The 17419-nt window shown below is 45.2% G+C and overlaps 1 protein-coding gene across 1 annotated transcript; it reads right to left on the minus strand.

The window, feature by feature from the left end:
* Positions 1-1965: 1965 nt before the first annotated feature.
* S100a9 (S100 calcium binding protein A9) lies at positions 1966-4898 on the minus strand. Its single transcript, XM_047518668.1, has 3 exons — positions 4798-4898; positions 4366-4530; positions 1966-2268 (listed from the first exon to the last, which is right to left on the minus strand). Exons 2-3 carry the CDS (start codon positions 4513-4515, stop codon positions 2071-2073), a joined length of 348 nt encoding a protein of 115 aa, XP_047374624.1. The 5' UTR covers positions 4516-4530; positions 4798-4898; the 3' UTR covers positions 1966-2070.
* Positions 4899-17419: the final 12521 nt, after the last annotated feature.

Genomic DNA, 17419 nt, shown 5'->3' on the forward strand with positions numbered 1-17419 from the left:
TAAAGGTGGTGAGGCCTCCCTGGATGTGAGTGAGGGGCAGTAGCCTGTCAGAAGATGCATGTCGGGTTTCCAAGTCAGGCACTGAAGGGTTGGTAAAGGCCTCCCAACTCTGCTACCCAAGCTCACAGCCAGGAGACATTTGTAGGCCCTTAAATCCTCACACCCACAGGGGAGCACTGGGAGCCTTTAGGGTAGTAGTATGCTACAAGCAGGTGGGGACTCAGTGACAGTTGGCAGTAAGCGGAGTCTGCTCCCTTCATGCTGAGCTCTGGGGAAGGAATGGGGAGACTCAGGCAGTGAAGCAGATGGGATTCAAGCCCTCTTTCTCTTCACATTATTTTGATCAACTCTGCTCCTGTATGACCTTGCACTAGTCTCTGCTCTTTGCCTCAGTATCTTCATTTATTTAAAAAAAATAAAGGAATAGATGACTGCTAGTCTTTCTCCAACTCCTCCCAATTCTAATTCTGTGTCTTTTCCCTGCTGTGAGGATAGGGGTATATGTCACTGGAGAAGACACATCTCTGGAGCAGTGTTTTTGGAGTTCCCAGAGAGAAGGGGGAGCTCCACTCAGGACCAGTAGTGTTCTTGGTATATGTGATGGAAAAGAATTCAGCATGAGCCAATTAAAGGCATAGACAGATGTTTGTTTAGGAAAGTAGATATGTAGTCAAGGGAGAAGGGGGCAATCTCAAGAGAGCTGCCTTTGCAAGGAATATGAATTCAAGGAAGAATGTGTGACTTAGCTCCAGAGGGAGAGACAGCAGCAACCCCTTGGTGTAGGGTGGTAATATTTATAGAGAGTGGAGCCAGGGTGGATTTACATAATTTCTTGCCAGTTTTCCCTGAGCTTGCACATTTTGTTAATTTTACATGTGCTTGAGTTAAGGGCGTGTCCCTCAGGAGTTACAACTGTTCCTGAGAATTTTCTGCATCTCAATGGCGTATGAGTATTTTTTTAAAAAAATACAGTCTCTCTCTTTTTATCCTAAATCTCAAGAGAACCCTGAACTGGGCTGTGTTTTTTTGCAAGGCCCACACAAGCTGGTTGTAACCTGTATGGTCAGAGGGCAGGGAGATAAAGAGGAGTCACTTGGATGTCTCTGAGGTGGGCACTTGGGTCTGGAGGATGCAGTTTTTGCAGAGAGGAGCAAATTCCATTGGCCCTAGCTCTCAGCTACTGACCAGGGACTGGAGAAAATCTCCACTGCACCAGGGAGATCAGCTGGCTCTTGAGGCTTAAAATATGGCTCTTCAGTCCCCAAATGCTCTCTGGACTCAGAGTCCAAGTTCTTCCTGGTACTCATGAAGATTTTTATTGCAGAACCCAGATTGAAGCTCATTTCTTCTGCTGGGCAGGTGGGTGCTCTTGTCACTTCACCATCCTGCTGGGGCTGGGGTGGACTAACTCCAATGCCCACCCATATGAGCATCCCACCATGCCCTAACAGCTACATTTAGAATACTAGGTCTGTTAGAGAAATCCAGCTACTCTCTTGGATCCAGAAATGAGTTGGTACATAATGCATCTGTCCTTATTCCCACTGCCCAAGCTCCAATATTCTTCCCCAGATGTGGCATGGTCTAAGTCCATTTCTGGAAGACTTCAGGGGGATAGAGGTCTAATGGGCAAAGAGGGGCTGGGCAGGACTGGGCAGGGCTAAGGAAGTGTGTGGTAGATAGAGGGACAGTGATAGCCTGCTTTTGCTTTCTACAGTGACAAGGTGTGTTGACAGGCTGGACAGGGTGATGGGACCTGAGCAGTAGGGTCCAATGTCAGAGGTGAGGACATGGTCAGGTAGGTGAACCCAAGAGGGTCAGGAACAGACCCATATGTTGCCGGTTCTCATTTTGTTATGACCAAATGGAGGGCTGAGTTGCAGACAAGGGCAGGGCTGTCTAGTGCTCAGACTCCTGGGAAGGACAAGTTGTGAAGTGGCAGAAGAAACACACAAGCGCTGGCATGGAGGAAGACTTTATTTCCCCTCAACCTCCAGGCTCACAGCCAAGGCAGTGTGACACACCATTCCCTGTGGACCTGGCTGGGCAGATGCAGGGTGATCTGACCTCCTAATTGTGGAGCTCCCCAAGGCCTGGCCCATGGCTATGACCTTCCTTGTTGTGGGCATTCTTGTGCATCTCCTCGTGGGAGGCATGGGTCAGCTTTGCTATCAGAATGACAAACTCCTCAAAGCTCAGCTGCTTGTCCACGTTGGTGTCCAGGTCCTCTAAGATGTGATTTATGCTCTGGGTATCCTTCTTCTCCATCTGTGGGTGTGAGAGAGAGAACTGTAAGGGCTGGGTATGGCCAGGGGTGGGGACCCGGGAGCACAGTGAATGCCCAGATGGCAAGTGCATGGGGAAAGCTGGCCCCTATTAAAGACACTTGAAGATGACCATTGGCTGAGTGCCCCCAGTGGAGCAGGTTCTAAGCATGTTCTGAACATTTTCTAATTTGTTCCCCAGATGGCCCTACAAATTGGGTACCATGGCTTTCTATTTTACAGAAGAAGGTCACACAATTTGCAAGTCTAGAAATATCTCCTCGTTTGATCTTTTTAACAACTTTACTAGGTGGAAATCGCATCTTCCTTAGAAGACTTAAGGAAATTGAGTCGTAGAAAGGCTCGACAGTTTTCCCCAGGTTGAGCATGCTTGGAAACAGGAGTAGAGAAAGCAAATTCAGATCTGACTTAGGGTCCAGTCTTGTCCTATTCCCTTTACTTTCCTCCCTTCCTTTCCCCTAGAGGTTACTAGTTGGTGAAGCTCATTCCAGCCTAACATACTTGTTTAGAAAAGCAAGATGATATGAAATCTTGGGTGGGGACAGAGAACAGTGTAGGGGCTCTGCTGACCCCAAAGGGTATGATGGAGTATGCCAGGGAAGATGGCGGGTGAGGTGAAGAGGTCCAGGTGGAACCAAGAGAGAAACGGCAGCCAGTTCTGCCACTCACTGGCTGAGACACCTTTGCTAAGCCTTCTCTTGGGCTTGGAGTCTGAGTTACCCATCCTGTAGGTCCCAGCTCCCCTTCTTGGCCTGTCACTTTGCTTCTGGCAGGGGACATTGGGGAGGGGGATGGAGAGTAGGTGGGGATCCCACAGAGGAGACCCTCATCTGCACAACCTCTTGGTCCACCCTCATCCAGCAAGCTGCTTTGCAGAGACTTTCAACTGTAGGGAAGTGTCATTGTCCCTCAGACATCCCATGGTGACATTTCTCCACCTTACCAGGAAGGGAGGAGCACCAGAGCAGAATGGGGACCACCCCAGGACGGCTAGCCCTGGAAATAGGATTGAGACTGGTACCCATGTGTTCTACCTTTCTTAGTCCAGGCCTCTGTTTTTCCAATTTCCCCAAATTTATAAAGAAAGCAAAAAAAGTGTTGGAATGAATCCTTGTTTCCTCAAACTCAGTTTTTAGAACAGGGGAAACACTAACATTTTACTGAGTGCTCTGTACGTGCCAGTGCTGTGCTGGGCGTTCCCCACATGCTCCTTATTTCCCCATTTTCTTCCCTAGACAGGCAGGATTGGAAAAGCCCTCCAGATCTACCCCGCATTCCCAGCTCAGTCTTAGAGTTCCTTAGCGTCCTGCCAAGTGCCAAGTTTAGGTGCTCCCCTTCCCAACCCCAGGTCTCAGCTCAAGTGTCAAAGAGGTTCTTCTTGTCCACACTACCTAGTCCCCTCTGCCCTACCAGCCCAGACCCACCACTCTACCTTGTTTTCTTTCTTTCTTTTTTTTCTTTTTTGTGCAAGGCAAGCTCTCTACCAACTGAGCTATAACCCTCGTCCCTCTAACTTGTTTTCTTCCAGGCACTTACTGGCATTGGCTCTACCTGTGTTCATTTGTTATGTGTCTTCCTGATTGGGATGGGGGTTCCCTGTTCACTGCTACCTCCCTGCGTCCACAACAGGGCTTCACACACAGTGGATGTCTAATCAGACAATTTCTTTCTTTTTGGTGGTGCTGGGATTGAACCCAGGGCCTCGTGCATGTGAGGCAAGCACTCTACCAACTGAGCTATATCCCCAGCCCCCAGACAATTTCTTGACTCTTATTAGTGCTGCCTAGATTTGAGCACCTCTAGTGTCTCTGAGTAGAAGCCACTAGTTTTCTTTTTTTCTCTCTCTCTCTTTGGTACTGTAAATTGAACACAGAGGTGCTCTACCACTGAGTTATACCTCAACTCTTTGTATTTTTAATTTTGAGACAGGGTCTTGCCGAGTTACACAAGTTGGCTCAAATTTGAGATCCTCCTGCCTCAGCCTCCTGAGTAGCTGGGATTACAGGCATGTGCCCGGCTACAACTTTCTCCTTGATTGCTGCAGACAGCACCCACTCCTCTCTCTTTAACCAAGCTCTACCTTGAGGAAGTTTTGCAGCTCTTTCTGCACCAGCTGTTGGAATTCCTTCTGGCTCAGGGTGTCTGGATTCTCTGTCCTTGCTGAGTACTGGTGGAAGACGTTGATCACGGTCTCTATGCTGCGTTCCATCTCTGACATGTTCAATGCCATCTTCTTGCACTCTGTCTGAATAATGGAGAAGCAAGGGTTGGGGTGATTAGAAGAAAGAACAAACTGCCAAGCTTCCCTGACATGTTCTCTGGCCACTGACAGAAAGGAAGGGGAGGGGGGGAAAGCATTTGAGCACAGGAGACTCTAAGAAAATGTGAAGAATGCTATAAAGTGTGCAGGGCCAAACTCCAGGAGGAGAGTTTGGAAGAAGGTTGGGTGGAAAGAGAAGAGAAAGAACTGAAGGGCAGGCTTCTGCCAATGGGTAGTGAGCAGCTCTCTCACCAAAGTCGAGACGAGACACACAGCTTTTGACAGAGAGGTGGTGGCTTGGCATTTATAGGCAGCTCCTGGCCGGCACTCTCGGGGGAAGATTGCTTCACAGATGATCGGTTTGGTAAGCTTCCAGGAAGGGGGCTGGGGCAGGACAGGAAATGTTCACATAGTTCCTTTTGCCTTTTTGTGAAATTGCCAGCCCTGGGCCTGGAACTGGTTTGGGAGGAGGCTGGTTAGTTCAGTCTCCTCAACCCCCACCCCCTTCTCTCCCTGAGCAAGCCACCAGCCTGCCGCTCCTCTGGCACCTCTCATGCTCCATCTCCACCCTGTGATAGCTAGAGGTTGTCTGAGGACCCATGGGTGCCTGAGACCCTCTGTCTTCCCTCTCTTTAGTCCCCTGGACTGGCTCTGTGAGGGGGAGGGTTTGGCATGGGGTTTGGTATGAGTTCTTAAATTTGGAGGGTGGCAGTTAGGGTTAGAAAGATTCTTAGAGATGATTGACTGTCTTGAATTGCAGATGAAGAATCTGATGCCCAAGAGAGGGACCCCAGTAAGGTCACAGAGCTGGTTGGTGACCTAGCAGGACTTGGACTCAGATATCCTGGTTCCTGGTTAAGGGCAACTGCGAGTTTACCTCCTTCTTACAGTCTGAGTGACCAATGTGTTACTAGCATCTCTCAGCATCTACCTCTTCTAAGTCCTGCTCCTCATAGGGGTCCACGCCCTCCAGGAACTTATGCCCTAGATGATGTCTATTTTTATGTAACTTTCTTGTGGGCAAGATGGATACCTCTCCTGTAACAACCTTCCGTGGCTCCCTGCTGCCCACAGAGAAAACCAATATGGCTTAGCCCTGCACCCAAGACCCTATGGGGGCATGGGCTCTGTCTCTCTGGTCAATTTCCCCTTCACTCCTCATCCACTGTGGGCACGCACCTCCCACCTTGCCACAGCTTTACCTGGTGAAATCCTACCCACCCCTCATGGCTCAGCTCAAATGCTGCCTCATCCTGGAACCTGCACTATTCTTCCCATCAGGAAACAATCCCCTTGGCCAGGACAGTTTCCTCCACACCACTTCTGCCTCCTAATGCCTGCTTTCCTGGAGTTGAGTTATTTGCATACTTTGCTTCTGTCTAATGATTACCTGTAGATCCTGAAAGAGAGGTTCTTTTACATATTCATCTCCTTCCTGCATACAGTCGGGGCTGTGCATGAGGGACACCCTTGCTTTTGCTGAATCATCGCGTTTCCTTATCGGCATCCTGACCCCTCGCCCTGGGAAGTGTGCCTGGAGGACCTACTTCAGATATTTCCCTGCCTTCTTGCTCACCCCAGTCTCTCTCCCTCCTTCAGGGAAGACATTTCTCCTTTTCCACCTTGCCCAGTTCTTTTCTCCAGTGTTCACCAAATCTTCCCTCATTGCCTAGGCATCCTGCCCACTGCCCCTTGACAGCCCTGGGTGGCCCCAGTGTGTGCTAAGCCTTGGTCCTGAGCACATCCTGCCTTGCGCTGCTGAGGTGGCACAGAGAATTAGGAGTTCAGACTTGTTGTGAGACCTTAGGAAGTTTATTGAACTTCTCTGTGTTTCACTTTCCTTAATCAGTAAAATAGGATAATAACAGCGCTTACCTTGAGGATTGTGACAATATATGTAGAATTAGGAAGAGCTCAGGAAATAAGAAGCATTATTATCAGTTACCTTTTCACTCATTTGTGCAACAAGTATTGCTACCAACATGAGATGCTGGGGGATCTTGGTGAGTGAGTCACAAAACACAGGGGAGACATGATTTTATATCATGTCTTCCTAATCACATTTTAAACTCTTGGTAGTTAGGGATGGGGCCTGGCACTGTGTTAAGCACACAGCAATTATTTAATAAATACACATTGAATACACACTTGAATGAATGGTGTGGACATGGCTGTGAAATTATTATTATTATTTTTGTGATACCGGGGTACCAAGGGGTGCTGTACCACTGAGTTATACCACCTTCAACGCTTTCTTGTGTTCTTGAGAAAGGATCTCACTAAGTTGTCCAGGCAGGTCTCAAACTTGTGATCCTCCTGCCTCAGTCTCCAGAATAGCTGGGATTACAGGTGTGTGCCATTGTGCTCAGTCAGCCAAGGAATACTTAAATGGGAAGCTCAGGTGCATTCCCCAGATGATGCTGCCCCTACTGTTTAGAGGAAACACTGAATGGAGGAAATAGCAAGAGCCAGCTTGGACCCTGTGTGCCCACCTCCTGAGGCAGGTAAAGAATCTAGACCTAGTTTTAGGCATTGTAGGCAGCTGCCAGGGGTGCCTTCCCCTGTGCTCCCATAGCACCCTCTGCTGGCTCTGTTGGAGCCATTTCACCGGCACCAAAGAGTCACATACTCCTGCAGAACAGGGCATATGGTGAAGTTGGCCTGGTGTGAGAACATCAACAGCACCAGTAGGGTGACTTTGGCAATTGACATGGGAACTCTGGGTCAAGGACACTAGGTAGTGGTGGAGACTGGCTGGTGAGAGCATTCTTAACTTGGAGTGACAGCCAGTATTTAGCCTCGGGGGAGGGCTGCCATGTGGACCAGGTGTTGCTAGATCTTCCAAAGACCTGTGGAATCTGCATTTTTATTGCAAACTTCCATTTATAAAATTTGTCAACTAATTTTAAAGCAAAGCAAAAGAACTAACAATGAAGCAGGGTGTGTGTGTCTGTAGGCGGACAGGGGGTGACCTGCTTGCTGTGGAGTTCTTGACTCTCAGTACTGTCTCCTTCACTTGACGGTGGCTCCTCTAGGCAGGGATATTGCTCCGCTCACCTCTGGGATCCTGGCATCCAGCAAGGGCCTGGGTTGCTGGGTGCTGGATGAACAGTTGTCGAATGAATCAATGCAGGCATGCGGGAATTAATGAAGTGAGTGAATGTCGAATGGACACTGATCTCTTGCCCTTTGCCCTCTAACTTTCTGCACAGCTGCTGATTGTCATCATACCATGTTTCAGGATGAAAATGGGGAGGGGAGAGGAGAGATGAGCCTTGGCAGCTGGCAGAAGCAAGTCTAACCACGTTTCAAAGTGGACATGGAATTGCACTTGGGGAATCCCAAGTTGACAGTAAGTTCTCATCTCAGGAGGCCATGGTGGGCCCCAGATCCCAGCCTAGTTCAGGCCCAGGTGAAGTCAGGTCTCAGCCATTCCTGGCTTGATCAGTTGATGCTCCCAGCCCCATCCTCATCCTCACTACCAGCCAAGGTCCAGGTTGGATTGAGGGATACTGGGAGGTAGATCTTCTCAGGGTACTAATTTCCAGGGAAACTAAGAACTTCCTGCTAGGACATGAATTGGGCCAATTTTTTCTGGCTCTGGACAGTGACTATGGATGTTGTTTTTGGGAGAAAAAGATGTGGTTTCTGGATTAAAAATGCATAAGCAAACAACTAACTGGCAGAGAATCCTGTAGCCACAATCAGGTCACCAGCCCCTTTCCCATGCACAGGACCAACAGCAGGCCTGAGTCTTTCTACTTCTCCTAACTCTCCTGCTGTGGCCCTTCAGGCCACTTGGTCTGTCTGTGTTGTACTGGGTATCACACTGGGCACATGTGGGACTCCCCCTACCCCAAGCTCTGCATCTTCAGCATGTGGAACCCTGGTGGAAAGTGTACAGTGACCTGGAGGCTGAGAGCTGAGTTCTAGTCCTAACCTTGCCAGCCTCACTTGGGGGGGGGGGGATGGTCATCAGAAGTCTTTTGCTCCTTAGTGCCTCCACTTTTGTATCCATTAAACAGAGAGTTTAGGTCAGCTCAAGTCATTTTTTGTGTGGCACCAGGTTTTGATGGCATCTTGGTGGGCTCTATGAACACCCAGCCTTGATGCTCCAGGGCCCTGTGTGATTCCTGGCTTATGTGTGGCTCCCCCAGCAGAGGAAGGCAAGGCCCCTCCTCAAAGCTGCCACCTGGGGCTCACCCCCTCCCAGGCGAAGCCCAATCTGCTGCCTCTTCCTCCATTCCCTCCCTTCTCGCTTGCTGGGAACCTTCTGGATCTGGACTTTCTGACTTCTCCATTCACCATTACTCAGTTTGGGTCTCTGGTGCATTAGGATAGCTCAGAGGAGTTATCCACATGAGACTTCAGACTGTTTTCCTGCCATCTTTGGGCTCCCATCTCACTAAGCCTTCACCGATGGGCCATTCTGAGGTCTCTGCTGAGGACAGACCCCATCTCCTGCCCCATACTGGGCTGCTCTAGCATCCACAGCGAGGCCTTTCTTGTAACCTGACTTCATAGATCCTTACCCTGGAGTTTCCCCAGGTCTGAACACCTCCCCTAACTCCACCTCAACTATTCATGCTCAGAATCTTCTTAATTTCTGTGAAACTTTGTCTTGCAAACCAAGAAAACTGATGTTCTGTTTTTTGTCCCCTGAATGCTGTTTCTCCAGTCCTTCCTCTTCTCCCATTTTCTGATGGTCGTCCTTACTTTATCCCACACTGAAGTTTCAGATCTCCCCAAGACTTCTGAGGGGTTTCTCAGTATCTCTCCATTGGCTTCTTCTGCCTCTCAGAAATCCCCTTTGTAGAAAATAAGGGCTTTCACAAACATCGCCAAGTTGGCATTATAATTACTGGCCTTTGGTCCTGTTTCCCTCACTAGGTGATTAAATCCTGGAGAGCCAGCTTCTCCTCTTACTCATTCTTGAATGATAAACTCTGCATGTGAGAGATATCTGATAAGCATTTGCAGGATAAAATGAATGACTGACTTGGCTTTCGTAGAACTTATGCTTAGAAGATCATTTCCGGTAATTAAGAAGTTGTGTAACACAGAGAAGGCAGAGGAAAAGAAGGAAGTGGAGAGGAGTGATAAGGACGTGGGCAGGTGGGGAAGACACCTGAGAGTGGGGGTGTGTGAAAGGCTGCACCAGGATTCAAGGAACGCGTGCTGCCACCTGGTGGCCAACCTGCACCAGCGCTTGTGGCATTCATGTGGCCTCAGACTTTTTGTTCTTGGGATACCTTTGCACTGGTAAAAAGTACAGACTACCTCAGAGAGTTTTTGTGGGTTATGTCTAATCAATATCTGCCATATTGGAATTTGAAAAGTTTGAGATATTCATTTAAATTAGCATTAGTAAACCCATTACACATTAACATACGTTTCAAAAATTAAAAATAATTATATATATGTTTTACAAAGTTAGTGAGAAGAGTGTCACTTTTTAAAACATTTTCTCCTATTACTTCCTGTATGGATGAAAAGATGATAGCTGTGTTTTCATAACTGCTTCTGCATTCGACATGTTGCAATATATTGTTTTGGTTGACGATGAGAAGAAAACTCTAGCCACTCACAGACAGGTACTTGGAATGGGGAGGAATATATTAGTGGTCTTTAAAAATAATTATTCTTTGATATACATCCAAACCCAATAATTGGTAATTTGTTAAAAGTTATTTGTAATGTAGATTCTGAAACCATATGAATGAATTCTTTGTATTTGGTTTCATTAGAATCAATTGGTCTATCTTAAAACTTGAATGGATATTTTATTCAAACATGATTTTGCAACATTATATATTAGTGATTCAGAAAATACTGGTTTACTGAAGTATGCACTTCTAAATGCTGACAAATTTCATTACTTGACATATATTTATATGTAAATATTTATGTTTGTGTATATCTGTATGCAAATTACATATGGCAATATCATCACTGATCTCAGTAAAGTCTTTCAGTATTGGGAAGTTGTCAAATCATGGTGGCAGACAATTTTTTTCAAAAATTCTAATTTTTGCTTGAAAGTCCTAATTTTACTAAAGTAACAAATTCCATTAGTTGTTTTCCTTGAAATGGAAGGCACACTTTGTACATCTTCAAGAGGATATCTACCATGTGCCCAAGTATAAATATGTAGTTTGTTATCTGTTCTTTCAGATAAAAATGGTGTTCCATGAAAAAGTGACTGGTTTGGTCACAGCTCAGTCACACAAATGCTTTTCCACAAGAGAACCAGGATTAAGATTTAATAAAATGAATAATTTTCTCTGCTTCATTAAAAATGTTCTTAGGTAGGGCCTGATGTGGTGGTGATGACTATAATCCCAGATACTTGGGAGACTGAGGCAGGAGGATCAAAATTTGGAGACCAACCTGGGCAACCTAAAGAGATCCTGTTTGAAAATAAAAAATAAAAGGGGTTGGGAATGAAGCTCATGGTTGAACACCCCTGGGTTCAATCTCCAGTACTGAAAAAACAAAACAAAACAAAACAAAAAAATCAAAAATGAACCAATAACAAAACAAAACAAATCAATCTTTGGTGAAAAACAAATTTTTTTGGTACTAGGGATTAAATCTAGAGGTGCTTTACTGTAGATGTTCAGAGACAGGTTTGCTGATGGGTAAGGACGAACATTGCCTACCTTACCTAGCCTTACCCAGCGCGCTTACTCAGGCATCAGAGATTGAGCTCTGAAGGCACGGATCTAATTTTATTTAGGGTTGTACAGGACATATATAGGCACATTATCCAATCAGGTTAACACGATTGTTGAAGTATAACAGAGTCAGCCTGTAGGTGAACTATATGTTGAGGTCGAGGTAGTACAAACAAACCAAGTATGCCTAAGTAATTCTGCCCAGCAACAGGTCTGAGACAAAGGACTGGGGGAATGGCAAACTCCAGCCCACAGCATGAGGCAAGGCAGTGCGGGCGAGCTCACATCACAGCTTTCTGGGATGCATGTCAGAACAAGGACTCCCCTCAGTTCAAACTCAGCCTCAGCAACTGCAAAGACCTTCATTCCATGTCGAGTCTTTACCATTGCCTCAGTTTCTCTGTTCAGACTGTTTGGCTTACTTAGACCATGGTGTCAGCGACTGGTGTCAGATAAGCTTGAGGAATGTTCCCTACACTTTACCACTGAGTCACATCCCCAGCCCTTTTAAAATTTTGAGACAGGTTCTCACTAAGTTGCTTAGGGCCTTGCTAAATTGCTAAGGCTGGCCTCAAAATTAAGGTCCTCCTGCCTCAGCACTGGGATTACAGGTATGTGCCACCACACCGGGCTTGAACCTCTTTTTGAAGGAATGCATTGTGAAGAATGCAAGACTACAGCTGAGCTTGGTGCCACTGCCTTGGTTTGTGCTACGTTGCTGGCAATTCTACATCCCATGGTATTGTTTCTGTGTTACCAGTGCCAATATCAGTGTAGTACAGAAGGCGAGGAACTGAGGGTTTTTGGTTTGTGACTTCCTGTCGCAGGTGGCTCATGTACATTTTTCTGGAGAGTTTTGACCCCTTAGAACTCTGAAGGGGATCCTTGGAGCACCTGGAGGCCTACAGGTTTCTCTGGCACCTGTCTGAGAACCACTGTCTGAGGCATGCATTACCTGAAGCCCTCCAGGGAACTTTCCTTTTCCCTTCCTTCTTTTCATATCTTTAAAAATCGTGTGCTGCTACCTTAGGCACTGGTGAAGAGACAGACTCAGGGGCTGCCCTCATGGAGATCATCATCACAATTTAGGACAGGAGGGGACTCTTGAGGCTCTACCAGTCTAAACTAGGCACAGAGGCATCTTGGAAGAAGCCAGGTTGAGTGGAGCCTCCCCCAGGTGAGAGGTGAGGCGGGAATACACAGGAAGGGCCCGGCTCTTGCAGAGTGAGCTGAGATGGGGCTGGCGGGTGATTGACAAGAACTGGGTCATTCAGGACTCAGGAGATCCTCTTAGGATTTTAGTCCTAAGTTCCCAGAACCAGAGAAGGATGATCCACACTCTTCTCTTCCCCCCTCTTGATACCCTTGTCCAGGACAGATGTTTGTCACAGGAATGTGTTGGTGTCTGGACATGGCAGAGCATTTATGGGTGCTCTTGGGCAGCTACTACCCAGGTTTTCCTTGGGTCTCCCATCCCCAAGCCCCTCTGGGGAGGTAAAAGGAGTGTCTGCACCTCCCTCCCCTGATGTCCCTGGATGCAAGACTTCAGACTTTATCCCTCACTCTAAGGGCTGTGCTGCTGCTTAAGATGGGCAGAGAACTGGGGTGTGGAAAAACAACACACCCCAAAGGGTCAGGAAACCTCTAGGTTCCTTTGGTCCTGATCTTGGGCTCCAGTTCTGGATCTCCTTCATCTTGGTCTCTGGCTCTGCACACCTGCACCTTCACCCAGGCTTAGTAGCCCCTGCTTCTTCTCATGCTTTGGCCTGGACCTGGGCGCAGGACTGGGAAGGAAGTGGGTGAACCTAGTGTGCATTCAAGGAACCCTTTTTTTTTTTTTATTTTTTTATTTATTTATTTTTTTTACGTTTACATAGGGTAATGATGTTTATTATATTTTTCCCCTCCCCCCCACCCCTCCCACCCCTCTTTTCCCTCTACACAGTCCTTCTTTCCTTCATTCTTACTGCTCTCCTTAGCCTAACTCTAAACCTAACCCTAAACCTAATGCTAGCCCGTCCCACCCCCCATTATATGTCCTCATCCGCTTATCAGCGAGATCATTCGTCCTTTAGTTTTTTGAGATTGGCTTATCTCACTTAGCATGATATTCTCCAATTTCGACCATTTGCCTACAAATGCCATAATTTTATCATTCTTCATTGCGGAGTAATATTCCATTGTATAAATATGCCACAGTTTCTTTATCCATTCATCAACTGAAGGGCATCTAGGTTGGTTCCACAATCTGGCTATGGTGAATTGAGCAGCAATGAACATTGATGTGGCTGTATCTCTGTAGTATGCTGATTTTAAGTCCTTTGGGTATAGGCCAAGGAGTGGGATAGCTGGGTCAAATGGTGTTTCCATTCCAAGCTTTCTGAGGAATCTCCACACTGCTTTCCAGAGTGGTTGCACTAATTTGCAACCCCACCAGCAATGTATGAGTGTTCCTTTTTCACCACATCCTCGCCAACACCTATTGTTGCTTGTATTCTTGATAATCGCCATTCTAATTGGGGTGAGATGAAATCTTAGGGTAGTTTTGATTTGTATTTCCCTTATTACTAGGGATGTTGAACATTTTTTCATATATCTGGTGATTACTTGTACATCTTCTTCTGTGAAGTGTCTGTTCATTTCCTTAGCCCATTTGTTGATTGGATTATTTGTATTCTTCGTGTAGAGTTTTTTGAGTTCTTTATAGATTCTGGAAATTAGCGCTCTATCTGAGGTATGGTTGGCAAAGATATTCTCCCACTCTGTAGGCTCTCTCTTCACATTTCTGATAGTTTCCTTTGCTGAGAGAAAGCTTTTTAGTTTGAATCTATCCCAGTTGTTTATTCTTGCTTTTATTTCTTGTGCTATGGGAGTCCTGTTAAGGAAATCTGATCCTGAGCCAACAAGTTGAAGATTTGGACCTACTTTTTCTTCTATAAGATGCAGGGTCTCTGGTCTGATTCCGAGGTCCTTGATCCATTTTGAGTTGAGTTTTGTGTAGGGTGAGAGATAGGGGTTTAGTTTCATTCTATTGCATATAGTTTTCCAGTTTTCCCAGCACCATTTGTTGAAGAGGCTATCTTTTCTCCATTGCATATTGTTGGAACCTTTGTCTAGTATGAGAAAATTGTATTTATTTGGGTTGTGTCCATGTCCTCTATTCTGTACCATTGATCTACCTGTCTATTTTGGTACCAATACCATGCTGTTTTTGTTACTATTGCTTTGTAGTAGAGTTGAAGATCTGGTATTGCAATACCCCCTGCTTCGCTCTTGCTACTGAGGATTGCTTTAGCTATTCTAGGTTTTTTATTCTTCCAGATGAATTTCATAATTGCTTGCTCTATTTCTGCGAGGTACATCATTGGGATTTTAATTGGAATTGCATTGAATCTGTATAGAACTTTAGGTAGTATAGCCATTTTGACGATATTAATTCTGCTTATCCAGGAACATGGGAGATCTTTCCATCTTCTAAGGTTTTCTTGAATTTCTTTCTTTAGTGTTCTGTAGTTCTCATTGTAGAGGTCTTTCACCTCTTTGTGAGATTGATTCCCAAGTATTTTATTTTTTTCAATGCTATTGTGAATGGGGTAGTTTTCCTAATTTCTCTTTCTGAAGATTCATCACTTATGTATAAAAATGCATTGGATTTATGAGCATTGATCTTGTAACCTGCTACTTTACTGAATCACTTATGAGTTCTAAAAGTTTTCTGGTGGAATTTCCAGGTTCCTCTAAATATATAATCATGTCATCAGCGAACAGGGATAGTTTGAGTTCTTCTTTTCCTATTCGTATCCCTTTAATTTCTTTGGTTTGTCTGATTGCTCTGGCTAGAGTCTCAAGGACGATGTTGAATAGAAGCGGTGAAAGAGGGCATCCCTGCCTTGTTCCAGTTTTTAGGGGGAACGCTTTCAGTTTTTCACCATTTAGAATGATATTAGCCATGGGCTTAGCGTAGATGGCCTTTATAATGTTTAGGAATGTTCCCATTACCCCAATTTTTTCTAGTGTTTTGAGCATGAAGGGATGCTGTATTTTATCAAATGCTTTTTCTGCATCTATTGAAATAATCATGTGATTCTTAACTTTAAGTCTGTTGATATGGTGAATGACATTTATTGATTTCCGAATGCTGAACTAACCTTGTATCGCTGGGATAAAACCCACTTGATCGTGGTGCACTATCTTTTTAATATATATTTGTATGCGATTTGCTAAAATTTTGTTGAGAATTTTTGCATCGATGTTCATTAAGGATATTGGTCTGAAATTTTCTTTCCTTGATGTGTCTCTGTCTGGTTTAGGTATCAGGGTGATATTGGCTTCATAGAACGAGTTTGGTAGGGTTCCCTCCTCTTCTATTTCATGGAATAGTTTGAGGAGTATTGGAATGAGCTCTTCTTTAAAGGTTTTGTAGAACTCGGCTGAGAACCCATCTGGTCCTGGACTTTCTTTGTTGGTAGGCTTTTGATGACCTCTTCTATTTCATTGCTTGAAATTGGTTTATTTAAGTTGTGTATGTCCTCCTCGTTCAGTTTAGGTAGTTCATATGTCTCTAGAAATTTGTTGATGTCTTCAAGGTTTTCTGTTTTGTTGGAGTATAGATTTTCGAAATAGCTTCTAATTATGTTTTGTATTTCACTCATGTCTGTTGTGATGTTTCCTTGTTCATTCCGAATTTTAGTAATTTGAGTTTTCTCCCTCTTTCTCTTTGTTAGTGTGGCTAAGGGTTTATCAATTTTATTTATTTTTTCAAAGAACCAACTATTTATTTTATTAATTTTTCCGATTGTTTCTTTTGTTTCGATTTCGTTGATTTCGGCTCTGATTTTAACTATTTCCTGTCTTCTACTACTTTTGGTATTGGTCTGCTCTTCTTTTTCTAGTGCTTTGAGCTGTAGTGTTAACTCGTTTATTTGTTGATTTCTACTTCTTTTTTGAATGCACCCCATGAAATAAATCTTCCTCTAAGTACTGCTTTCATAGTGTCCCAGAGATTTTGATATGATGTGTCTTTGTTCTCGTTTACTTCTAAGAATTTTTTTATTTCCCTCCTGATGTCTTCTGTTATCCATTCATCATATAATAGTGTATTATTTAGTCTCCAGGTATTGGAGAAGTTTCTGTTTTTTATTCTGTCATTTATTTCTAATTTCAATCCATTATGATCTGATAGAGTACAAGGTAGTATCTCTATCTTCTTGTATTTACTAACAGTAGCTTTGTGGCATAAAATATGGTCTATTTTAGAGAAGGATCCATGTGCTGCTGAGAAGAAAGTGTATTCATTCTTTGTTGGATGGTATATTCTATATATGTCCGTTAAGTCTAAATTGCTGATTGTGTTGTTGAGATCTATAGTTTCTTTATTCAATTTTTGTTTGGACGATCTATCCAGTGGTGAGAGAGGTGTGTTAATCAAGGAACCCTTTTTAGGGAGCTTTTCTTGAGTCCTGAGACCTGAGAATGAGACTGTGACTCACTAAGGGCAAACTTTCTGGATTTGGGCCTTTCCTCAGTGTCTCTAGAGGTTGCCCCACCCACTAGGAGCTGAGAGGTCTCCATGGAGATGTGCACCTTGCTTTATTCTTGGAAAGTGTCACATGGAACTTCCCCTGCAAAGACTCACAGCTCAGGAAAAGCAGAGTTGCACAGCATGAACCTGATGAGGAGATGACCCAGTAATATAGTCCTGATCCAGGAGTGGGTGAGGAACTGGAGATGCTTGGCTTGTGGGAGGCTTCCTGTAGTGGGGGACAGCTTGAGGCCAAAGATGTGGCGTGGCAGAACAGTGTGATGCATGTATGGGTTACAGGGTCAGAATTAGGCATAGTGAACCATCTCCTGGGAATATAGCTTTTTATTTCTCTCCCTCCAAGCAGGGGAACCTAGTGGAAGAGGACAGGATGGCATGTTGGTGAAATGACCTCAATCCACAGCTTTCAGACTTCTGAAGCAGATCCCTTTCCATGGACAGGAAGTTTCTAGATGTCAGGGGGACACAGCCCCTGGTTCCCACAGGTTGACTGGGCTTATTAAGGACTGGGGATGAGGAAAGAGCTCGGGTAAGGTTGGGCAATCTTGATTTTTCCCAGGGAGGAGATTCCTGGATTTATTCACAGGGCGGGTCCCCAGGTGCTCCCAGCCCAGTCTGGTTCCACCTCAGTTTCTTTCAGTGCTATTGTGGAAGA

This window comes from Sciurus carolinensis, chromosome 1 (genome assembly GCF_902686445.1).
Source record: "Sciurus carolinensis chromosome 1, mSciCar1.2, whole genome shotgun sequence".
In the NCBI taxonomy this organism is placed as follows: Eukaryota; Metazoa; Chordata; class Mammalia; order Rodentia; family Sciuridae; genus Sciurus; species Sciurus carolinensis.

Excerpts from the sequence above, each read along its gene's own strand:
- S100a9 (XM_047518668.1), bottom strand. The coding sequence starts at position 4,515 with ATGGCATTGAACATGTCAGAGATGGAACGCAGCATAGAGACCGTGATC. Across the intron at positions 2,269-4,365 it reads AGCTGCAAAACTTCCTCAAG|ATGGAGAAGAAGGATACCCA; the intron begins GTAGAGCTTGGT and ends TCACACCCACAG.